General features: G+C 50.1%; 3 protein-coding genes across 11 annotated transcripts in view; 1 reads left to right on the forward strand and 2 right to left on the reverse strand.

Moving 5' to 3' along the window:
• Nucleotides 1-55: 55 nt before the first annotated feature.
• ECI1 (enoyl-CoA delta isomerase 1) lies at nucleotides 56-4,098 on the forward strand. The gene is made up of 7 exons (XM_072348836.1): nucleotides 56-157; nucleotides 575-703; nucleotides 1,096-1,223; nucleotides 1,301-1,447; nucleotides 2,415-2,536; nucleotides 2,797-2,975; nucleotides 3,597-4,098. The coding sequence occupies exons 1-7, from the start codon at nucleotides 112-114 to the stop codon at nucleotides 3,761-3,763; spliced, it is 918 nt and encodes a 305-aa protein (XP_072204937.1). The 5' UTR covers nucleotides 56-111; the 3' UTR covers nucleotides 3,764-4,098.
• Nucleotides 4,099-4,218: 120 nt separating this feature from the next.
• Nucleotides 4,219-12,374, reverse strand: DNASE1L2 (deoxyribonuclease 1 like 2). 2 transcript variants are annotated; one of them, XM_072348832.1, is made up of 10 exons: nucleotides 12,290-12,374; nucleotides 8,036-9,502; nucleotides 7,289-7,507; nucleotides 6,907-6,995; nucleotides 5,951-6,034; nucleotides 5,693-5,793; nucleotides 5,477-5,589; nucleotides 5,173-5,327; nucleotides 4,978-5,074; nucleotides 4,219-4,397 (listed from the first exon to the last, which is right to left on the reverse strand). In XM_072348832.1, the coding sequence occupies exons 3-10, from the start codon at nucleotides 7,433-7,435 to the stop codon at nucleotides 4,347-4,349; spliced, it is 837 nt and encodes a 278-aa protein (XP_072204933.1). In that variant the 5' UTR covers nucleotides 7,436-7,507; nucleotides 8,036-9,502; nucleotides 12,290-12,374; the 3' UTR covers nucleotides 4,219-4,346. The 2 variants fall into 2 exon arrangements, with proteins under 2 accessions (XP_072204933.1, XP_072204932.1); XM_072348831.1 differs by having other exon boundaries at nucleotides 7,289-9,502.
• A 27-nt stretch (nucleotides 12,375-12,401) lies between these two features.
• Nucleotides 12,402-24,005, reverse strand: part of USP22 (ubiquitin specific peptidase 22) — a 100,030-nt gene continuing 88,426 nt past the window's right edge. For all 8 annotated transcript variants that reach the window (XM_072348826.1, XM_072348829.1, XM_072348830.1 and 5 more), the window contains 7 exons: nucleotides 23,362-23,467; nucleotides 21,649-21,807; nucleotides 20,749-20,875; nucleotides 17,914-18,005; nucleotides 16,376-16,438; nucleotides 14,432-14,581; nucleotides 12,402-13,059 (listed from right to left, as the gene is read on the reverse strand). In XM_072348826.1, coding sequence (XP_072204927.1) covers nucleotides 13,017-13,059; nucleotides 14,432-14,581; nucleotides 16,376-16,438; nucleotides 17,914-18,005; nucleotides 20,749-20,875; nucleotides 21,649-21,807; nucleotides 23,362-23,467 — 740 coding nt within the window. In that variant the 3' untranslated portion in view covers nucleotides 12,402-13,016. The remainder of the gene's footprint in view (nucleotides 13,060-14,431; nucleotides 14,582-16,375; nucleotides 16,439-17,913; nucleotides 18,006-20,748; nucleotides 20,876-21,648; nucleotides 21,808-23,361; nucleotides 23,468-24,005) is intronic.

The following is a 24,005-nucleotide window of genomic DNA, read 5'->3' on the forward strand; positions in this document are numbered from 1 at the left end:
AGGGGGCGTGGTTACATGAAAGTGGGCGTGGCTTAATCACAAGGGGCGTGGCTTAATCACAAGGGGCGTGGCTTTTCGCCTACCCTCGTCCGCCTGACCTTCCCGGAGAACATGGCGGCGGCGGCGATGATTCTGGCCCGGCGGGTCGCTCGGTCAGGTGCGTCCCTCACGGCCGGGCTGTGCCGGTCTGTCCCCTTGCAGGGCTGAGTTCTCGTGTCTCCTGCTGCCGGGCCGAGCGGGACCGTCCCCACGGGCTCTACCCCACGGCCCGTTTCTGTACATCCTCGATCCGGTTCCTTCGTGTCCCCACGTGTCCTCTCGCAGCGTGTCGGGGCTGCCGCATGTCTCCTTGTTATGGGGCACGGTGTCCCAGCTTCCCCCCGGCCCCCAAACAACGGGTGTCCCCGTGTCCCTGCACCGTGTCAGTCCCTGCATCGTGTCCCTGCACCACGTCCCTGTTCCTGCCTTGTCACCTCCTGTGCACTGCAGTGTCCCCGTATCCCCTGCAGTGTGTCCCCGTGTCCCCCCGCAGTGCTCACGGTGTCCCCCTGCCCCCCCCCCCATTCTCCCCCAGGTGTGCGGTTTCCCTGCAGCAGCCCCCAGGTTTGGGGCCCAGCTGCCTGGCAGCCCCCCGCCCTCCTTCCTGCCCAGCGCCGAGCCTTCAGCAACAACAAGATCCTGGTGGAGCTGGACACGAGCTCAGGTACAGCGTCACCGCACCCACAGAGCCCCCCCAGCTCCCATGGGGTCCCTGCTGTGGGTCGAGGCAGGCTGTCCTCCAGGGAGCAGCTGTGGGGTTTCTGTGCCCTGAGAGTGGCTGTCACGGCGCTGTGTCCCCTCTGCCTGATGGTTCCCAAGGTCTCCTTGGGCTTCTGGGCCCCTCCTGTAGGGCCTGCCCTGGGCTCAAGGCCTTGGGAGGGCTGTGGGAAGGGTGAGGGGCTGGAGGCCTTCAGAAGAACCAGGAGAGAAAAGATGGGATCTGAGTGGAGTGGGAAAGCAAGAAGGCAGATAGAATTCCGAGCACAGCAGGTGTGTGAGCGGTGTGTGCTGCGCTGCCGTGGGGTTTCTGATACCTCTGTGTTTACCACGGCTCAGGCATAGCCACGATGAAGTTCAAGAACCCTCAGGTCAACAGCCTCAGCCTGGACTTCCTCACCGAGTTCTGCATAAGCCTGGAGAAGCTGGAGAACGACCGGGCCTGCCGGGCTCTGATCATCACCTCGGTGCGTGCTGCCCTGCCGTGGCAGTGTGCTGCAGGGCGCTTTGCCTCTCAGTGATGTTTGGATTGTCTTGGTTCCAGGCCATCCCCAGGATCTTCTCAGCAGGCCTGGACATCACGGAGATGTGTGGGAAGAGCACGGAGCACTACGTTGAGTTCTGGAGGGCTGTGCAGGAGATGTGGATCCGGCTGTACGGCTCCAACATGGTGACAGTCGCAGCAATCAATGCAAGTCCTTCACAGCTGCTTTCCTGGCTGCTCTGTGTGCTCTGCTGCTTGCTGTGCAGTGTTGTCATTGCGTGTGCAGGGTCAGCCCCCAAACCAGCCTTGTCACTGCTGGAACGAACACAGCGTTGGGATGTGTGGGGCTGTGTGCCCGTCACGTACACGCTGTTCACTAATTCACACTCATGGGAGTTACCTGGGCTTGTTTGCCTGGACATTGCACTGCATTTATAGCTGCAGGGGGGGGGATTGGGTGGGAGCTGTGCTGCACTGCAAATAATTGGCCTCTGCCCTTTGGACAGCAGTGCTTTGGAAGCTGGGCAATGGAGCACATTCTTAACATATTCTTTTCTGTCCGGTTTGTTTTCCTCCTGCCAGAATTGTGGCCCAGCAGGGAAATGCACTTTGAATTGCAGGGTTCCTAAAGGTGTTACCCACTCAGTGCCTTGTTTTCATTCTTCAGTGCAATGCTGCTTTAGCAGCTCATGGCTCTGTGTCTGTCTTTGAAGATAGCTGGGTCTCTGACCAGCTTCCCACAGGCATCCCGTGCAGGGTTAAGCAGGCACTGAATTGTGGCTGAAATTGAAGTTTTGTAGATGGCAACGAGGGTCACAGGCTCATAAGAAAATGCCATAACAAATCTCTGCAGGTTTTGTAACCCAGGCGGTGTTTTCTCTGCAGCTGTCTCTGAACTACAGAGCGAAACTCAATGGGAGCAGAGCAGTTACTTAAACTTCTAGAAACAAAGAGAAGCAAAAATGTAAGGATAGAATCTAGCAAGCACATCAGAAATCTTTAGTGGCAGTTTTGAGTCAGATTGGAGCCTTGGGGAGAGTCTGTGTTATCCTTAGCAGCTCTGTCGCTGTCTTCTCTGTTCTGGAGCAAACAGCAATGCTGCTGCAGGTGCATGGGTGATCATAGCTGGAGCGTGGGGGCTGACCTGAACTCATTGCTTCCTTCTCCTTGCCAGGGATCCAGCCCAGCTGGAGGATGTCTCATTGCCTTGTCGTGTGACTACAGAATCATGGTGGAGAACCCCAAATACGTCATTGGTCTGAATGAAGCCCAGCTGGGCATTGTGGCTCCCTTCTGGTATGCCAGTGTCTTTCATGTCTGGTGTCACAGAGAGGTTCCTGCAAAGAGATGACAGAGGTTTTAATAAGTTTTCATTGACCACTGAGGTGTAGTTTTGCATCCTTCCTGGAAGAGTTCTTGGTCATTGCAGCTGGAGGGTGCAGTGCCTGATCTACGGTCTGACTCTGCAATGCAAACCAAAGCCAGTGCTAGGGAGCGTGCTTTGCTGTGGGTGCGTGCTGTGCACCTGCAAAAGCTTTTCCTGCCATCTCTCCTAGGTTTAAGGACACATTTGTGAGCACTGTGGGACACCGAGTTGCTGAACGCTCCCTCCAGCTGGGTTTGCTGCACCCTGTGTCCGAGGCCCGACAGATCGGCCTTGTGGACGAGGTGGTGCCGGAGGAGAAGCTGCAGGAGAAGGCGGCGGCTGTTGTGGCACAATGGCTGGCTCTGCCTGGTAAGGGAGGCACCTGCTGCTGCTAATGCTGCCTCCAGGACAGCAGCAGGATCCGGGAGTAAGGCTGTGTGTGGGAAGGACAGGAGCTGAGGGGGGTGTGGGGGGCTCCCATTTGAAGTGAAGGTGTGAATGGTGGGGAGTGCTGTTCATGACTGTAAGTCAGAGCCAGCAACGGCTTGTTATGTCCATAGTATGTAGGTGCTAAAGCAATTTTGGGTCCTCAGTATGTGGGATTTTCACTGTTACGATGTATGTGCAGCATCATGCAACAGATTAACGCTGCATGGCTGTGCATGGTGTGTGTGACCAGATGTATGCTGAAGGCCTCAGCTCCAGCAGCCAGCACAGGGAGGAAAAAGGTGCAATACTCCTCCTATTGAGTCCCAGTAGATCAGTCATTTCCACAGTGGATTAGAGATCAGAATTTATTGCATGAGAATGTATCCAGGTCAGGTTCCAGGCAATCGAGTTTTCCTGTGCCTTTTTCCTTCTGTTCTAAAGAGCCCTTCAGAGTGTGCTGCCTCTGCTTTGGAGGTAGCAGCACGTGATGACAGTGAGCAAGAGCTGGTTGCTACCAGCAGAGACCATGCACACTCTGCATCCTCACTGTCCTCTCCGCAGACCATGCCCGTCAGCTCACCAAGTCCATGATGAGGAAGGCAGTGCTGGACCACATGCTGGCTCACCGGGAGGAAGACATTCAGAACTTTGTCAAGTTCACATCGAGAGATTCCATCCAGAAATCACTTTCAATGTACATGGAGATGCTGAAGAAGAAGAAGAGCTGAGCAGTCAGCAGAGTCCCGGCCCCAGGAGCTTTTGTCACCCCCTGAAGCACTGCATTACTTGTAGGCTTTCACAGTGAAGCTGTCTGCAGTGTGAGAGGTGGGTGAGATGCTGCCTGCTCCATGGCCACAACCTCCCCCTCCTGTTAGTCCCCATAGAGTGCCTGTCACCACTGCTGCCTTCCTGAGAGCGGAGAGAGCTGTTGATTCAGCTCACCCCAGGAACAGAGAGAGCCTTGGCAACACTATGGCTCGAGCCTCCCTGTCCTCGGGTATCTTCCCTCCTGTCCAGCAACTCGTTGTGAAAGCGATGTTTGTCAGTAAAGCCTTTGATCGGGTGGGAGACGTGTGCTTTGTTCCCAAGCATGTCTGCAGTCACTGCTTGAGCTTCCTGGCTCCTGGTGGGCTGGGAGGGCTCTGCCACAAGCCGTGGGGTGGGGGTCTGGGCACAGGTGGTCGCAGTCCTTCTCCAGAGCAGGCTCAGGAGCATCCCAGACACAGGGCTCATGGCTGGGGCTGCAGAGTGCACCTTCATGGGGATGGTGGGAGCTGGAGCTGGGTCGTCGTGTGTGGCAGCAGGAAGAACTCAAGCCATCAGCTTCACCTCCACGGGGTAATGGTCGCTGACTGCCAGGGCCTGCAGGAAGACAGGAGGCAGCGAGGTGTAACAGCGGGGTTGTGTGAGCCCTGTGCCCCTCCCAGTACTGTTGGGGCCCTTGGGGTGGCTGTCATCACTGTGTGGGACCCTTCCGACTGCTGGATGTAGGTGGGATGTCCCCAGCCTGGGAGTCATGGAGTTCTGCCCCTGCCGTGCTCATTCCTGCCCACGAAAGCCTCAGAAACTCCCCATTCAACTCCTCTGTCCCCACAGGGATGGGCAATGACCCCAAATCACCCTCACATGTTGTTCCATGGACCCCCACCACGTAGGCTGGCTGCAGGGGGCAGCTGTGTGCCTTAGGTGAGGGCTGAATGCCTTCCCTGCTGTGCAGCCACCTGGGGCTGCTGCTGCTGAGGCTGTTTCACCCCGTGGCTGTGCAGGCTCAGCAGCGCAGCAGGCACATGGCTGGGCCCAGGCTGCCTAGTCCCAAATAATCCCCAACGTTGGCAGCCCCGTGGTGCCAGGTTGTCTTTGCTGCACCTGGGGCAGCTCTGCTGTTCCAAACAGCTTCGTGCACAGCAGCCATCCCGAGTCCCAGCTCATGATCCCTGCTCACCTCCTCCTGCTCCAGCTGGAAAGCACGCTGGAAATTGTACACAGTGGCTGAGTTTGGCACGATGCTCCGCTTCAGCTTGGATCCGCACACCACAATCCTGTATGGGAACAGCACCTAGTGGGCACTGCTCCCACCTCACCACAGCCGCTGTGGGGCCCTGTGGCACCTCCATGGCACCTCCATGGCAGCACCCACCTGTCGTAGGCACAGTCTGACTTCCCCACGGTGGTGTCGGCGCTGTCGGGGATCAGCCACTTGAAGACGTCGCTGCTGCGCAGGCGGATGGAGGCCCAGTCACTCTGCTTCACATAGCTGCAGTCAGCATTGAAGTCCCCCAGGAACACGATGTTCTGCACAAAGGGCCACGTGGGGCTGTCAGCAAAGCTGCTCCCAGCTGTCCGCCCCCAGAGCCTGGCCCTGAGCGCAGCACTGCAGCCATCCCTTCCTGCCCTAGAAGGAGACGGGGTCAGAGCAGGCACGGTGCTGCTGTGGCACTCACATCTGTCCCCCACTTGTTGACCACAGCCAGGTAGACATCATAGAGCGCATCGATCTCAGCCACGGCATCATGCGGGGCCGAGTGCAGGGGCACCATCACGAACTCCTCCGCCTCTGTGGGGAGAGGAACTGATGTAGCCACAGCCCAGCGGCCGCCTCCTGCTGTCCCCCATCCCCATTCAGACGGAGGGGCTGCCCCCTGCCCCACGCTGCTCACTGCTGTGGGGTGCTGACACCCTGAGGACGAATGGCTCCCGGCTGAAGACGTCCTGTGGGTCCTCGTACTGATAGGTGTCCACCACCGACACGACGTCTGTTCTGTGGGATGAGGGGACAGTGACCCCAGGCTCAGCATGGCCCCTCGCTCAGCCCTGCTGGGATGGCTTTGGTGTCCAGAACTCCAGCCAGTGACAAGGGAGCTCCGTGTCCCCCCTGTGGCACCCCAAAGAGGACAGCAGTGCGCCCACCCCGTTACCTGTAGAGGAAGAGGTACATCTCCTTGTAGTTGTCCCGTCCCAGGGGCCCGCTGATCTCGTAGTCGTATGGGGATGAGGACACACTGCAGGGATGCAAATGGAGGATGGTGGCACAGCTGGCACGGTGCTGGCACAGCCCTGAGCTGTCCTTAGCTCTGCCAGCTCCGTGGGCACAGCAGACCTGAGCCACCCCCCGTGCCCAGCCGTGGACTTCATTCTCCCTACACACCAGCAGGGTGCAGGTCTGACCCCTGCCAACCATTTCTCTTCAGGGATGCTCTCCATCTTCATTTGCATCTAAGCTAAATGAGGCTAATCGGTGGCCTGCAGGGCCTGGCATCACACTTGCTGCCAGCTTGCTTTGCAGGGATGCTGGGGGGGACCAAAGGGGTGAGTGAGGACACGGGCTGGGCATACCTGCTTGGGAGCATCCATCTCCACCACAGCCTCACTCAGCACTGAGTCCCACCAAAGACCCCCATCCCTGTGGCACCCTTAGCTGCTCAGAGCTCTGTACCTCACTGCACAGCCACCTCCAGCACTCCACGTCTGCTTTGGGGCTGATTTGTTACATCTGGCCAGACTTAGCCCCAGCCGTGTGGTCCCACCACGCACCCTTCATCCCCAGCCTCAGCTGTCCCCTGTACTGCTGTGTTTTTCAGATTCAATGTGCCAGAGTTGTAGTTCCTCTCAGCTTTCATAAGGGTTTTGCCCCATTGGCACCCCTGTGCCCCCAGGATGATGCACTGCATGGCACCCAGCAGGCACCTCAGCTGCTCCTTCCCATTTCCTTCTGCGAAGCTACAACAGTTTCCTCTTAATTCCCCTTCCAGAAAACAAACCGTCTTTCAACAGAATTCCTTTTGTTTGCCTTCTATTGCTCAAGCAGCTTCATTTTCCCTGCCCGGTGCCAGCATTTTAACCCCAGTGTCTTCAGCCCCAGCCCCGCTCCTACCTGTTGAGCCGCTCCAGGAGCTCGGTGACGGCGCTGAGGTCGGAGTCGCGCACCTCCTGCACCAGCACCACGTCGTAGCGGAGCAGGATCTGCAGTGGTGATGGTGAGAGGAAGCCCGGCAGTGTGCTGAGCAGGGATGGGGCCACCCGCGTGTGTCCCAGCATTGGGTCACCCCACAGTGTCATACAAGCCCATCAATGCCAAGGCAGATGTCCCCATAGGGGCTCACCCCGTGGTCCTCCCATCAAGCTGGGGACAGCTCTGGCACTGGGAAAATGTCCCAGCAACAGCCATGTCCACAAGCAGCTCCAGCACAGGGGCTGTACTTAAGCTCTGTCCCTGCACACAGCCCATCCCCACACGCTGCACTGGATGTACTCACGTTGACGATGACACCCGCCACGCTCTCATCAGACATCTTGCTGTCCCCGAATGACTGGATGTTGAAGGCACCAATGCGCAGCGTGGCGGTGGCTGGGCACAGGAGAGCCATGCTCAGCAGGGACAGTGCCAGCACCACAGTCCCCATTCTGCCAGGAGGGATTCTGAGCCACAGGATGCAACAACAGGAGCCAGGCTTTATTCTGGGCTTGGAAATTGGCTTCACATATGAGGATAGAGTGAAAAAAATCCACTTAGTTCCTTCCCAGCTGCTGTGCCCTGGTGTGTACCAAGCCAGCAGAAAGGCTGCCACCAATGCCAGAGGAAGACGAAGCTCATTCTGCCTAGGAGCATTTCTACCCATCACTTGTGAGCTCTGGGAGCTCCCAGCCCTGCTCCCATTGCAGGCTCCTTCCCTCTTTGCCTGCACCCCAGCATGTTTTGTATCCTTCTTTTTGCTCGCAGTCCCCTCCTGACCCTGCACTGCTATTCTGCATCTTTAAACGCAGCCACAGACCCCCTTCACCATCTCTTCCGTGCTGCTCCCTGAAGCCAGTTGCTTTCTGTGCTGGGATTGCACCATTCATCGGGCTTGGAAGGTGCGGAAGCTGCTCCTAATTCCAGCAGAACCTGGTTCCTCCAGTTCCATGGATGAACCAAAGCAAGTGCCCACACACCACAGCTACCCCGGCTCCCAGCCCATCGCATCGCAGTCCTGAGAGGCGCTGAGCCCCAGCTCCATCCTTACCGTGTGAGCACGCAGCACCTCTGCGCTGCCGGCGGCACGAGGGCTGTTTTATTCCCAGCTGAGACGCTGGAAAAGCAGGATGAGTCGGACACCGCCGTGGGTGTTTTGGCGCAGGTTTGGGCTCCTTCCTACGTTGGGAAACCAAAACCCGCACAGGGGCAGGGTGGGGCCGGCGTCAGCATCCCTGTGCTCAGCACCACGAAGGGGCTGGGGAGGAGCGGGAGCAGCGGGGCAGCCCAGTGGGGCTGGGAGCGTGGGGGGGCTCAAGGTGCACAGCTGGGGTGGGCAGCTGGCAGTGCCCCCGGCCCAGTGCTATGCCATGTGGGGGGCAGGTGGCTGGAGGGGATGGCCCTAATGCAGGTGATTCAGAAAGGTAATTAGAAGGAATAGGAGGAAGCGGTGGGGCATTCGGGTCAAGCCGGTTGGATCCTCAATGACGCGGTGAGACTCTATGCAAGGGATGAGCCAGAAACGCCTGGAGCAGCTGCAGTGGTCAGTCAGAATCACCACACTGATCATCTGAGCAACCCCGCTGATGGCCTCAAGCAGCTCCTTCGGTCACCCAAAGCAGTTCCATTGGTTGCACAGAACAGCCCTGCTCGTGACTCCAAGCAGCCCAATGCACACTGCTAACCTGTTCCCACCGATGGGTTTCAACATGGCTGGGACCACGTCCCACAGTCCCCATGCACACAGCGCACCCCAGCAGGTCAGGGGACAGAGCTGGCACTTAGGGAGGTGACCTTTCTTCATGCTGGGGCTCGTCAGGCTGTTGCACACACCACTGGCATGGCATCCTCACCTCCAGTCACGGGGTGAGTCCGGTGTCCTCAGATGCATCTTTGCATTCCTGCAGGATTGCTAAGCTCAGGCTTTGCACCATCCCTGCAGGCAGCGTGCGGCCCATTTCCTTTGGGAGAAGCGTTTCCTCTTTCTCCTTTGGGACTGATGCCCCAAGGCACGGCCCTCCCTTGCAGTGGGGCTGCTGGGGCACGCAGGGTCCCACAGGGCATGAAACATCCAGGTGGGACCCTTCACCCACAGGCACTGAAACCCTCAGGAAGGCACCAAAACCCTGGGAAGGCACCGAAACCTCCAGGAAGGCATTGAAACCCCTGAGAATGCACTGAAACCCCTGGGAAAGCACCGCACCACTGCATGGGAGCTGACTCACATCCTCCGCCGCCCACCACCATCATCAGCAGCGCCCATCAGACACCCTGCAGCCAGGAGGGCTCCAGCCCCCGTGAGATGTAGGAAAAGCTGCCTGCATCCCATGACTCAGCAGCAGTGACAGGTCCTGCCTGTACTCTCCCAGGCCTTTCCCAGCATCCTGCTTTCTTGCTTGCTCAGACGGGAGCTGCTCTTCCCACCCAGAGCCTGGTGCTCTCGTGTTGGCTCCATGACGGGGTTGCTGAGCTTTGGATGGGGGATGGAGGAGAATGGATGAGCACGTGGCCTCCCCACCTGGAAACAGAAATACAGTTATCAGCAAAGGTAACAGGGAGCAACTTGGTCAAATCCACAGTAAGAATATACGCAGGCTCCTAGACAGAGCAGTTGGATGCTGGAGAACTGGGAGAAATCAATGGGTTGCCATCACATTGGCAGCATCCCTCCATGGGCATTGAAAGTGGGGCCGGCAGTCAAACTCTGGCACCAACTGGGAATTGCAGGCGCCGACTCTGAGCCAGAGCATCCCATGGGGGCTGAAGGAGCTCCTCACATCGCTGCTTTCGCTCTGGTTTTCATTAGGTACCACCAGCACGAAGAGCTGCCCCTCCAGCAGCTGAGCAATGAGAAAATACTGACTGCCACGTTCCAGCTGCCTTTGTGCTGCACGGAGCCATCGCTGCTGGGTGAGCAGGAGAAACACGTCAGCGTTAGTGCCAGTCTTTGCTTTCAATCATCTCTTCTGACGCTTCGCTGTAACAGAGAGAGCTTTCTGTGCGGGTATAAAACTGCACCTGAGCACAAAGCATTCAGCCCCAATGCCACGGGAAGGGCATTGAGCAGCAGTGAGCAGCAGCTCAATGTGGGATCAGCCCAGCAGCACCGCGCTGCATGGCCAGCATCCTCCTAAAGGAGCTCTGCAGAGAAACCTCCCTGCTCTGTAGGGAATAAAAGCCCTGTGCACGAGCTGCGTGGCTGCTCCTCAGTATCTGAGGCCAAGGCTGTTTGGGAGAGCCAGGAGGGTTGTGCTGCTGGTAGAGCAGCGGCTGCTCTTCCATTTTGTTGAGGAAAACGCTGCTTCCCCAGCAACCTGTGCTGATTTACTGCTGCGAGCAGGAGAAAACAACGCAAGGAGAGACTCGGGGAGAGAGAAAAGCATTGAACACAGAACTGCTCTTCTGAAACCAGAACAGAGCCCTGAAACCTCCCTCACTCCACATCTCCCACTGAAAGCCACCTGCGGCGGTGCAGGGCTTTCAGCAGCTGGGAGAGGTGGGGGGAGAAGGAGGGGGGGGAGGAAAATCGTTCTGATTCCGATGGCTGCCCTTGTCCCTGCGCTGTCTGGCTCTAAAGGGCGGATGGAAGCTGCCCCGCGAACCCAGCACAGCAGGGAAGGCAGCAGCGAGGAACAGCCGCGCGGTGGCGCTGCTCGTCCGGCAGCGGGAGCAGGCGGGGATGCGGCTGCAGCCATGGCAATAACGAGGGGCTGCTGCTCGGCTCCCTCCGCAAGCTCGCTGCATTATTAAAAGGCGGTAGGAAGCGTCACCGAGCATCTGCACGGTGCTGTGCCCAGCTCAGGGACGGAGGGAGGCCCCCCCCGGCCGCGTTCCGCGGGTTGCACCATTCAATCGCATCGCTCCAGCCATTTTTCACCGGTGACAAGAGCAGCCGCGTTACATCTTGCAGCAGCCGATCACAACCCAGCGTTATTTCGAGCGTGACGACAGGAGGGACGGGTTACGAAACCAGCACACGCCATCGCTGCCGTAGCAATCGGAGCCGCGGTGCCTCCCACGCGGGCTGCTCGCGGTGCTGCTATTCAGGGAGCTTCCACGAGCGGCTGCTTTCTCTTCCCTCCTGCAATGCAAGCTGTCGCAGCCACCCGTCGCCGAAGCAAAGCTCTGTGCGCAGTTCAGATGCAGTTCCATCATCCTGTTGTGCAGCTTCTCTCTGTCAGACGCTCATTGCAAAAAACAAAGTGATTCACCGATTCTCCTCCGATGCCCGCTGCTCTGCAGCCCGCCTTGCAACCCCTCGCATGCAGGTCAGACACCCACAGCCATTTCTGGAGCACCAGATCTAAAAGATGAAACACATCCACGTTGATAAGCACTGCGCTCCAGTCAAGCATTGGCTGCTCGGATACACGCACAGGGCTCAGGGCTGTTTTGGTGGGGCCCTTACACCAATGCATGCAGTGCCTAACCCTCAAAGCAGCTCTCTCCGGGCTCCATAAGGAATAGAGAGCAATGCTGGTTTTGCTCCTTTAAACTCCGTTCTGAATGGCTTCTCTCACGGGCTGCAATTCAATCTGCAGCCCGGCCTCCCGGGAGCAAGACAGAGCACACCAGCAGTCAGTGCTGCTATCCAGGAAGGCCAACGAGCCGCTTTGAATGGGGAGAGAATAGGGAACAAAACCTCATTTGTGACAAAGCAAAAGCAAGCTGGTGCACCAGCTGCTGTGAGCCAAGGGCACGGACAGGGAGGCTGCGAAGAGAAGAGCAGGCGAGGAGTTAACACATGTGGGAGGGTACAAGGAACCAATACCAGCCTAGCGAATACCAGGAAAACGTGTTGTTTACTTAAAAACCCAGTCGGTGCACTGCAGAAGTGCTCAATAGCAGCAGATCTATCGCTCACTGCTGCCCCCCAGCAGCAACCGTTTCCAACAGATGGTACATTTGTCAATAGGGAGGTTCTTTCAAGTATCACACAGATAAACGCCTTTGGGAAGCAAAAGGGAGGGGAAAAAAAGAACCAAACCCAACAGAACCAAAAACGCATCAACCAAACCCAGCAACAACAAAAAACAGGAGATTCGGTGACATTCGAGCATCCACAACGTTAAAAAGAACAGTATAAACACGGCAATTCAGTCATTTTTACTGATGGTTGCAGTTATGAAGTTCATTCTCATGAAAAAAACAACAACAACAACAACAAAAAAAGGGAATAAAAGGAAAAAAACAAATATTAAGAAAATAGTTATTTATAGAAAAGAAATGAAAACAAAAAAGGCTCAACCAGGACCGGATCCGTGCTGATGCTCTGGGTGAGCAGCCCGGGGGCACTGAGCGTTACCTGTGCGAGCAGACATGCCTGGAAACCTGTCTGTACTGCAGCTTCAGTTCCACAATTCAGGATTTCTTTTGTTGGTGGAAGAGGGGGGGGGGGTAAAAAAAAGAGCCTAATCGTTTCATACTGTATTTATTTAATAACTAAAATTCACAAATAAAAAGATACTCGCAAAGTCCTTTAGTTGTGTCATTCCCTCCTCCTCCACTCGGCTGCTTTCAGATCCAGATGCATAAAAAAATGGGCTTGGATTTTTTTTTTTTTTAATTTTTTTTTTTAATTTTTTTTTAATTTTTTTTTTTTAATTTTAACTGTTATATGATTGGTCGTTGGAGCTGAAGCACCAATGGAGAAGATGCTTTATGGAGATGAGAATACACCCCCTTGCCTTCCCACACACGTTTTGGAGGAACACAGGAGATGTACCAGTGCCCGGACTCCTCTGCTCCCATTTCCCCCACCCAGAGCATTCCTTTCATTGTGTATTTCCTCTGATAAGTGACTGACTGCAGCCTCCTTTTTCCCCCTTTCTGTCCTTGCGGGACCGCATACACGTTGGACATTGTTCATTTCTCACTCTGCCAGGCTTGGAGCCAGTGTCAAGTAGGTCCTGTTACAGCTCAGTGCTAGTTGTTTTTTAATGGGTCTTTTTATTTCAGGTAGGTTTGTGTGTCGATTCAGAAGGCTTGCTTATTTTCTTCCTTGTTTATATCTGACAAGCTGCTGGATAAGGCTATTCATACTCCAGGAACTGCTTGTGATAGAACAGCAAATATCTGCAAGAAAGCAGAGGTACAGTTTCAGCTTTGTGCCACACATTGTAACAGATCACCATTTCCATGGATACAACTGTTAAAAATGAGAGCTATTCATGTCGTTATTCCTTTCAAATCGAAGCAGGTCCAGGGATGTGCCAGCTCCCCACAGGAGGAGGGAAGGCAGCTGGGACAATCCCACCAGGGACTCGGGAAAGGGAACGCTTGCCCATCAGTCAGACCCTCGTGCTGTGCACTGCTTAGAACATGGAAGCTCTGGAAAGATGGGACAGTGTTGTGCTCACCCATCTAACACATCACAGCACAACATATAACTGAGGTGCTTCAAGGTACAGCTGTTCCTTTAGACTCCCATAACCAGAGCATCAGACATTAGAATACCACAAACCGTCTGCCATTTATCTGACAAACAGAAAGAGCCAGGCATGTGGGTGAAAACGCACGTGTCCCAACCAAACATGACTCACGTATGTCTCAATCTGTACTCAAATCTGGTGTTTTAGCAGGACAGAATTCTTCCTGTCCTTAATTACTATACATGTACTGCTACAGAACAGAATCTAGCCCTTGGGCAGGCATGCTAGCAGGCAGCACGCTGATCTCTGTGCTCATTTTGCACAAGAGGCACTGACGGGCTCAGCACACAACTCGGCTGAAATGCTTCAAAGCAATTTGTGGCCTTTCCAATTAGTACAGTTCTGTGTCCAGTCCCATGGAGCTTCCCTCACACAGTGCAGGCCTACTCAGCATCAGCCCTCATCTGGACCAGGGAAAACAGATCAGAGACCAAACCAGCTCGCGATGAGCCAGATGTGCAGTGGTTGTGTTGTAGATCCTCTTCTCACTGCCTATGGCAGCTCTCTCCAGAGTCGCAGCCCATCCCAGGACAAAGCTGGCCCCTCGTTGTTCAATACAGACAAACTTCTCCCTTCTGCTGACCTCAAAGTGTTAAGTCAGCACTGAATGATTTCAGCAAAGCAAAATTTGGATATCACTGGAGCCTTTTTTTTTCTTCCCAACTGAAGTTCAGAAAAGGAAAATAGGAAAATCTGCCTAAAAAACTGCAAGCTGAACATCTGTGCCTGCAGGAATTAACATAAACGCCATGAATAATTAAAACAAAAGCTAAAGAGGCTCATCTTTCCTGTAGCAAACCCATGGCTGAAAATGCCAAAATGAAGACTTCACTTTCTAAGTTAACCTTATTCTTGAAATATGCCCCAACCCCCAGGGATTCCCTCAGATCATCAGATGACAGAATATCCTGAGTTGGAAGGGACCCACAAGGATCGAGACTGATTCCTTTGGGCTCTCTGATAGTTTTATGTCCTTCTTACGCTGTGGCACCTCAAACTGCACACAGTTCACTTACCCTTCACTGTCTAGTACATCCTTAATGCTAGCCTTGGTGATAATGGCATCATCACACTTGAACCACTGGTCCTTGTGCTGCCGGATGAAGCTGGTATAGTGCCCACTCTCCAAGGTTCCCTGGTGATTAACTACTGCAAACAAGGAATACCTGGAACAGAGAAGAGTCGATCAATATGTGGATCAAAAGGGCAAAAATAACTGACATTTTAAAGAGGCAAAAGCTCATGTTCATAAATACAAACTGAAACAGTAAAGGACAGGATCCATCAATAAAACACCAGCTCTTAACGTTAACTGGGAAGAGGCCAACCCTGCCCAGGGAAAGGGAACGTGTTTCTCCCTGCTCCTACTGCAGCATTCCCTCCTGATGTCAGCCATCAGCTTCACCAATGTAAGCTACTGAAGATTTTTCCTCTAAAATACATGAAAGTTGATGCATCCCTGCAGAGGATCGCTACCTTAGTCACCTTCTACTTCCCTCTTCTGAACCAGTTAACTCAATAGAGCCAGAAAAACATTCCAGGGGTAGGAGAGGAGGTAGTCTTCAGCATATCCAGGGATAAACTGCTATACTGATTAATTATCCTTAGTTTGGAAAGTCTCTTCGTATTTTGAAGTACTAGATACTATATTGCATTCAGCCTCTACTTCCACCTTCTAGATGTTCGTGTGCATTTGTTTGCTAGCCTGAAAACCAGCAGACATCTCTGTCTGAAAGAAAGGTACTGACACACTGACCAGGCTGCCTTGAACTTCTCTGCTCTAAGATTTTGCTCCCTGCCATGAATATACTTGTGGCTCTTTCTGGAACGTTCTCCACCCTTTACCTCTTTCTTACAGTACTGTCCCTCCAACCTACATACAAACACAGCTGCACAATGGTAAAATAACCTCGCTAATCTCCCTTGATACTGTCCTACTTATCTTCAAGATCTACAGAGCTCTTTTGACAGCAGTGCTGCAGCTCGGCTCCTGCTCCAGCTGAGTGCCCACAGAGCTGCAGATGTCTGCAAGTCATCCCCTTCTGAGATGAGCCCTTCATCCCGTCCTGCATGGAGGATTCTACGATTGCCACAGCAGTTTACTGGCATGCAGCATGCTGAGCAGCTCAAGGCACCTCTGGTGTTACCTAATCAACTTATCTCCCTCTTCATTAACAACTTCTTAAACCTCTATCACATGCAGTCCTCAACAGTGATCAGTCCTGTTTTCTTTCATGAATCAGATGGGTCAGTCCCTTTAGGATCACTTGGAGCACACGTGATTGGTGTCTGCTTCTGTGACAGCTGTGATGAGACCCAGTTTGCTGTTGGTTTTTGTTAAAATCTACTGCACGGTTCCCGTTTCTTTATGAAACTTTCAGTGTCAAATGAAATCTGAGGAATTCATTGAGGAATTTAAACACACAACATTAGCACATGACTGCAGCGACTGACCCGGCAAACTGATTTTAAAACAGTTTGTCTCAGCGTCTCTTTTTCCATATAATTAAGTCTATTGGTTTCAATTACTCTCCTCTAAATTCTTTAGCAAGTCCTGTACCAGCCACTTTGTGACTCTGACTAGAATCCACACCTGATTACTGAACTCATCAGAGCTTACTTTCAGCCCTCTGGGACTTGTTTTCCTTATTGCAGCAGAAATAGGAACATTTAAAAGCAACACAACCCCCTTTGGGTATCAGAACGGTAACTGCTGATTTTGTCCACAGATCAATTAATTACTGGGGCTACCATCTTCAGATCAGTAAATTAGCTGCCACAAACCCAGGAAAGGGAATGCAATCATGGCAAACCAAGCTTTATTTTGCAACACTTCAGACTTACTGTGCTGTCAAACACGGTGACGCACTCTGTGCTGCAGGATATGCAGCAGGCTGTGCATCTCCTTCTAGAAGCCAACTACACCCTTCACAGTAGGAGTCATGGAATGTACCACTTACTTATTATCATTGTTTAGACTATCCGTCGGCTGCTGGTACTGCCCGTTCATTCTGCTCTCTTTACTGCAACACACACACAAAAATTCAGTCACTTAAAGCAGTGGCTTCCCAAACCCAGGAAATAGGTTTTACACGACACAGACCGTTTGCTCAATTCAGGTCCTAATTCAAAAGCACAGTGCTGCTTAGCAGCAGAGAAGGGATGCTGATTAGGATGCTAAAGATGCTTTATTTGTTCCTGCAGCAACACTACTACATAGGAAGCACCATTTCTCCTGCCAGTCAAGGCTTTGGTGCTGCAAATACAGATCTGTTTACGTCAAATGTCCTATCCAAAAAGCTTTAAAAAAGGTTAGGAAACAATTTGTATTTTAGACCTGCTAAAATATCTAATTACCTCAATCCCTTATCCTCTGATGGGTCAATCATCCTGGCTCTGACTTGTAAATTCATTTTGTGTTTTGACAGCAGCAATAGGATTATGCCGTTGATTTCATAGGCGATGAAATTCAGATTACTGAGCTATGCCTCCTGATTATCCCCTCTATATTCCATTATGTTTGATAACTTTCATCAGCAGATCCTGTTCTATCCATAGAGAATTCACCACAGAGGAACAGAAAAGTCTCCAAATCTCCAGAATGTACTGGAACAAACCATATATTCTTAATGTAACAGTATTTAACAGAGCTTCAGGGCTCTCCTTTCTCTCCTAGAAGGAGAATCTATTTTACTTCAGGGAAGGAGTCTGAAATTACTACGAATATTTCAGTATCAAATAGATATTGTGTTCAGAGATGTCATGTTTTGGGGCTTCCTGCATTGCTTCGGATTCAAATTGAATCTGAATGTAGTCTTGTATATTTGAAGGGAATACCTGATAAATACTCGTCAGTTGAGCTGATTAAATTTCTTCCTTATGGAAGGAAAAACTTTACAGTTTTGTTCAATATAAACATGATGTCTCTCCCAAACTTGGGAGGTGGGAGAAGCCTTCCTGTTTGCTTAAATACCAACTAGAAACACCCGTTTCAACCTGAACCATGTGCTTTTCTTGAAGCCTTCTTAAAAAAAAAAGTTGAAGGTACAAACCAACCAACCAAACCAGATCTGCACGTGCACAGGAACAGAAAGGAAAGGTTTCTATAGCCTCAGAGATGTCCGTCTGGGCACTGGGTTGCATCTAGACTGCAGAGCACCCAGCTGTGACATGAGATGACTGCTAGGTGGGCTCTCAGGTCATGGGGACCAGAGCACAGAACTCAAAAGTCTGAAGCAACAAAGAATCTGAATCTACAAATTTAATGCACGTTAATTAAAGAAAAAAAGGCTGAACTATTAAGTCCTTTCTGATGCACAAAACTCAACAGTTTATCTAAAATTACGTTAGGAAAGATATACACTTCAAGAAGCTTACAGTGGAAGTACCATTATACATATTGCTTTATCAGCTCGACTCAAGGATGCTTCACGATGTACCTGTATGGAACTGGTAAGGTTCCATCCAGACCTTTGGGGGATTTAAACCTGCTACATACCTGGAAGCCATGAATGGTGTCATGTCCAGCTCCAGTGGAAATGAGACATACGTAGTGATCTTTCGCCTCAGTTTGGCTGAGTGTTCAAACCGCTGGGGATAAAGTGGAAGAATTGGTTTTTCTTTTGAGATAGACAAAGCCTCTCTATTACAAACATCCTACGCTTAGGTATGGTTACACAAAAGCATATCAACAGTCAGCAGCTAGGGACACCACCTGATTTCTTCTACCACCTGGCTGGACAGGGATCCCCTCCCAGGTAAATGCTAGAATGTGTTCTACTAGGAAAATAAGTCACTATTTGTGGAAGGAAAACAAAACAGCATTTATTAGATTGTTTATCTTAGTGTGTATCCACACAAATTTACTCCCAACCGATGTTCAAAAATACACTGAAAAGACAGCAAACACAGCCTTAGCAGAACAGTGCTCAGTTCTACTATGTGCTATTCGAATGCACTGCAGCTGCTGCCGACATCAGCACAGAAAACTGGTGACAGCAAAAGCTTGCTATCAGATTCACACATTCAATCCCCCCATCCAATCATCTCAAATGACACATGCAGAGGAATACCAATTCAAATTAAGGCAAAAATGGAATATGGTCATAAAAGAGCCCCGTCCCTCAGCCAAGAGCAGCCTGCAGCGCCCACCGCCCTTTCTTCATCTTGTCGACTGAACATTAAATAGAAACGGGAACAAATAACAGAAAGACATGAATGAGTTTCTATTTAAAGGCAGCTTCCCTCTCCATTTCTCAGAAATTCTGCTCTATTTACACTTCTAGTTAATTATTTTCCAATTGTGGTGCCATAACAATTCCCTAGCAACAGATCCAGACGTGAAAAGCGAGGACTTCCAGAATCCTTATCTTTTGTGTCTCTCTTTTGCTTCAAAACATGAAATGAAATTTGCATCTTTGGATGCAAACACGACCACCCCGAAAAAATAGTTTATTTTCACAAACATCTTCAGTCATTCTGCGTAAGACTGAAGGAGGTTTAGCATATTGATACAGCCTCGTCCAAACGGCAGAATCACCTACGCATCTTGCCAACCACTCTGTGTTAAAGGAAAAAATGGAAATAAAAAAGAATAGAAAAACAGGAAAAAAAACACAAAACCCCAAACCCCAGAACTCTGTCTCAAAAACAAATAAGCAAAACAAACCCAAAATCAAAAGCCAAGCAGCCAGTCAAGAACTCTTAAAACCTCAAGCCAGCCCTGCAGGAACCACCTTCAGGAAGAGCATGACCAGCAGAAAAACAAAGGGACAGTGTGACTGTCCCACTCAGGGTACTAACTTGGCTTATCACACTGTACACTGCCTTGGTTAACACGGAAGATGTAACTGAGGGAAGGCTGGTATTTATGAGGAAGACCACCAGAAGGCACCACAATTGTCTCAAACAGTCTTAAAAGACCAGTAAGCGTCAGAAGGGGGAATTCTTCCCACCTGCGCTACCCTTTCTCTACTGGTAAGCAGAATCAAGCACTTCAAATGAATGCAGACCTTCCTGTGGCATCCCATGTTTTCATTAACAAGCTTCTGGATGAGTGAGCCAGACTTTGAAAATAAATTTTAAATGGCTGCTATGCTGGATATGGAGTCATTATGTCATTCAGCAGTTCCAAGCTGCAGTCATTTCTTGAATACAATCTGTGAGTTGCTCAGTGTGACAATGACATCGTAGTTACACAGAATATTAGATTTTCCAGCATGAATGTTCTGAACTCGCTTAGAGGCTGCTGGAAAATGAACCTGAAAAAACAGCTGCTTGCTACAGCAAAACCCAACATTTACTTTGCCATGACAAGTATGAGATGAAGGCCTATTTCCAGAACTGCTGAAGCTACTCACACGTTTCACCAAAGCCTGGAGCTACTCACATGTTTCACCAAAGTTCAAAGCCTAGAAATCATTTAAAAATTTATCAGCCAAAAGGAGAACGTGGAGCAAAAGTTGGAAAGTGACACAGCAGGAGCCTTCACTGGTACACAGCACGGAGGCTGCTGTTCAAAATGTTTCCAGTTGCCATGGCCATGGGTAAAATACCGCTTTCCTTTATGTAGCTTACTACAATCACCAGACAGGCAGTTGCTAGAGCTGAGGACAGTGACCATCAGTTGCTGCTTAGCAATGATGGGACTCTGTCATTCTGTCCCAGGAGACACTCAAGACCTGAGGTCTGCATCTGAAAAGCTCATGTATATCAAAGATGCAATTACGTGACGGCTGCTCCCGTAGAGGCCCATGGCATCACTGTTCAAGGACCCTTTGCCTGCTGATACAGAATGGCAGTCATCCTCTATGACAGATGCTTACTTTGCACCACAGTCATGCTCTTTTCATTTAAGACTTAAATCACACAGGACTTAACAAGCTGAGGGCACCAACTATAACATATCTCCCATCTGACATAATTTGGATTGGAAATGCTGAAGAGTAATTTCAGTGAATTAGTTGGGAAGACTGCAACCTCTGCATGCTTTCAGCACAGAGCTTCCTCTGAGGCATCCTTCGAGTAGAAGCATTAAAGTGTTACTATGCAGAATGAATAAGCATTACTGGAGACTGGTTTTTAGGCTGGTTCAGGTACCATACTTGCCCTTCCACTTTAGTTCTAGGTTCTTGCTCGGTTCCCAGAGATGTACTGCAAATCTACATTACAGGTAACATAATGGTATCCTAATAGAACATCTAGCAAGGCATGCAACTTGTTCTTCATATTAATTGATATAGTAAAAGAAGATAAATTCCTGGACTCATCTTCTATCTCATCCTCTGAAAGAGGAATAAACATCCTGAGCTCTGTCTGCCCCCTGTGAACTTACTTTGAGATGAAAACAGGCCACAATGGGTAATTTCTTCATAGTGAGTTGTTTGGTAGATTCCTGGTAGCTATGGCAACCACTACATTTGATTTTGGCACTGCTTCCTAGATGTTCTGGCCTTGTAAACCTGAAAAATACATTAAAAAAGCAAAAGGATGCACAGACTTTTTCACACATGCTGAAATCACTTTTCGCTGTTACTTGCATCTCTCCAGCACCTCAACAGAAGCCTTTAATGGCTTTTAAGTGACATTTTAGGGAAAGAATTAAAAAGAAAACAGACCATTATTGGAGGTATTCAGGTTAAGTGCTACAGTTCAGATACCCCAACTGAACATTTACCATTGCTCTACTTGGGCAGATTGCACTGAAATGCATCAGCAACTAAAAAAAGGAGCTGAATGTTCATTCGCCTCCTTCAACAAGACAGTTAATTTTCAGATGGACAGCAAAGATCCTCTGCTTTCAAAACCAAAAAACAATGACTTGGACATTCTGAAGCAAAAAGATAAAAGACTTTGGTGCTCAGCTGCAAACTGTTCTGCAGGACACTCTGTGCCTGCAGCCCCTCCAGGGCTGGGGTCAAAGCTCAGATGACACGGAGACAGACGCTCCTGTTTTCAACCACATAAAGCCACGCTGCCTGCAGCAGGCAGTGTAAAATTTATCTTTGCATCACGTGGTAACTGGATTTGACTGCTCACTGTCAGGCCCTTTGCTGCTCTTCTATTTCTTTCCCACTCTGCCTTGTGTATAACCTGAAATATGTATAACAAGCTGTTCGGGGATTATGCCATGACAAAGCGTCACTTACTCCCATTGTCCACTGCCACCTGTGGAGAAGAGAGTGAAGCCAAATGCTTTTTACCCCACCAAAATTGTATTTGTCTCAATTCATACCTTCGCAAGCAGTCTGTGAGAGTGGTGGTGCCTGATACATGGCTTTCCCCATTTACGACACTGCCATCACTCCCTGGACTCAGAGGCCAGAACGGGGTGGAGGAGCCTGGCAAATCCAAACTGATGTCCCAAAATGGGTCTATCGTTGTGGAAACGCCACTATGAAAAAGAAAGGAGTTTAATACATACTTGAAGGAAGTAAAATGAATGGGTTCCCTCAACTGAGAGTGCACTCCAACCAGATATTTAAAGAACTATGGGATCTACATCACCCCTAGAGGGCACTCAAAGATGACAAAAAAATATACATATATATATATGCATATAAATATACAGTTGCTCCAGAGTGTTTTCCCACAATTCATTACTTTTCTGTGCTGTAGGAAATGTATTTCAATGCAAAACATGTTTATTTGTGATCCAGTTGGGTTACTTAGACACAGATGCTCTGTTCATACCACCAGCTAAAATCAACAGCACCACTTACATGCAGCTCTACTGGTTCAGAAGGCTGGTGCTCTGCTCAGGATATGGAAGGTGGTGCTGAAAGGCACTTAAAATAGGGCCAAATATTTCTGTACTGAATTAAGCTTTGCAGTTTCAAATGAAGATCTCTTGTAGCATTTGGAATTTGAGAGGCCAAAGAGTAACTGCATCAAGAAGTGTACGTTCTCTAACAAATTTCTGCAGAAGACAGCTGAAGGCGAGCCAACAGCTAGAGCATGGGGAAAGCTGCCCAAAACTGTGTTCTGCACTGACTCAAGCCCCTAGCTTGGAAGCATTTTCTGATTGCATTCATTATGCTTTGTTGTTGTTGTTGAGTTCTCTCCTCTTCTAAAAGTAGAGATCTCACCAAGCCTACAATGTTCTGCCTTTTTTTTTTTCCCCTTCTATCTTCATTTGTGCAAAACTTGTGAATTTTTAAAAGAGAATTTCTTTTGTTAAAATTTCCTCCAAGTTCACATCAAGTCGTAACACACCAAGTGTTTTACTGCAAGGATCCTGCAGCTCCAGCAGGCTAAGAACATTCATCTATACTTTTTTTTCCCTCCTGCAAATCTCTCCAGGAAATTGAGAACAAAACCAGATTCAACCCAGCACAGCACAACTGTCCACGGATGGGACACTGCGAATGATTATCAACAATGCAAGCCCCCCAAAAAAAGGTTCATAAAACAGGAATTCTGACTTCTGAACTGTGGTGACACCAAACATCTTGAAAGTCAGCTTGCTCCAGTACACAGCAGATCAACAAATACAATTTTTCTTACTCTTGTAAGACATTCACTTGCTGCTGCCTGAGGTCACCTAACGTCAGCCTCTTTGAAACCTCTCCTGAAGATACCTGGGGCTCCTAACTGAAGGAAAACAGGGCTGCATATCAGATTTTCTTCAAAAGCAATGACAGCTGCACACTCCTGGAACCAAACAGATCTGGGAAGTCTTTTTCTCACAAACTTGGAAATCACCCACCTTTTAAGAGTAGTAAGAAATCTATATTCCTAAGTCTTTGAAGCCTTCTTTTCTTGCTGTGTCTTAATACACGATAGTTAACTAGTAATTTATTGCCTTCAGCTGATGTTGTATTTGAACAGCTCTCATCTTGCAGGCATTTTGTTCTTACTTTTCTGACGCTCAAAAAAGAACTCAGTTCAGTGCTGCACCAGTGTGCAGCCTCAAACCAGAGCACAGAATTGGAATAAAAACACTTACTGGCAGACTTGACAGGTAACATCAGACTGTAGTCCGCCTGTGAAGATTTGGTCTATGATGCAGTTACAGTGGTTGGGGTTGTTGGCCTTCTTCCCATTATCATCACCTGGAGGAATGCAAACACAGACTGAGAAGTCAAAAACCCTCCGAGGGGATAGTAGTTTGTCTTGGAACGTGTCTCCTGTTGCTCTTTATAACAAAACTCAAACATACAGCAAGTTCACATAGACAATATGGAACCCTCAAACAACTCAACTTCAAACAACAAAAATGAGGAGACAAAAAGAGATCTACAAAAAATATAAAAGAGAATCAGAAGGTGACCAAATGCAGTCAACTCCTGTAGAGGTGAAGCTATTACAGTAGTCAGCAAACCCCTTTCAAGGCACAGCCCTGTTTCCCTTTGCAGAGATTTGCTTTGTGCTATCTGGTGTGAAGATCAGCTCCTAAGACGAAACAACTGCCAAAATGGTTAATGAAAATGACTCTCTAAACTTCACTAAGGGGGCCACTGTGCAACATTTGCAGCTACGCAAATGGCCGCAGCTTTACCACAAAGCATTAATTTCTGCTTAGACAGAGTTTTGTTATTTTCCTAGATGAACACAGAGGAGAAACATCAGCAGATGCTGCTTTTTAATTCC

The sequence above is a fragment of the Excalfactoria chinensis genome, chromosome 14 (genome assembly GCF_039878825.1).
Source record: "Excalfactoria chinensis isolate bCotChi1 chromosome 14, bCotChi1.hap2, whole genome shotgun sequence".
Taxonomy (NCBI): Eukaryota; Metazoa; Chordata; class Aves; order Galliformes; family Phasianidae; genus Excalfactoria; species Excalfactoria chinensis.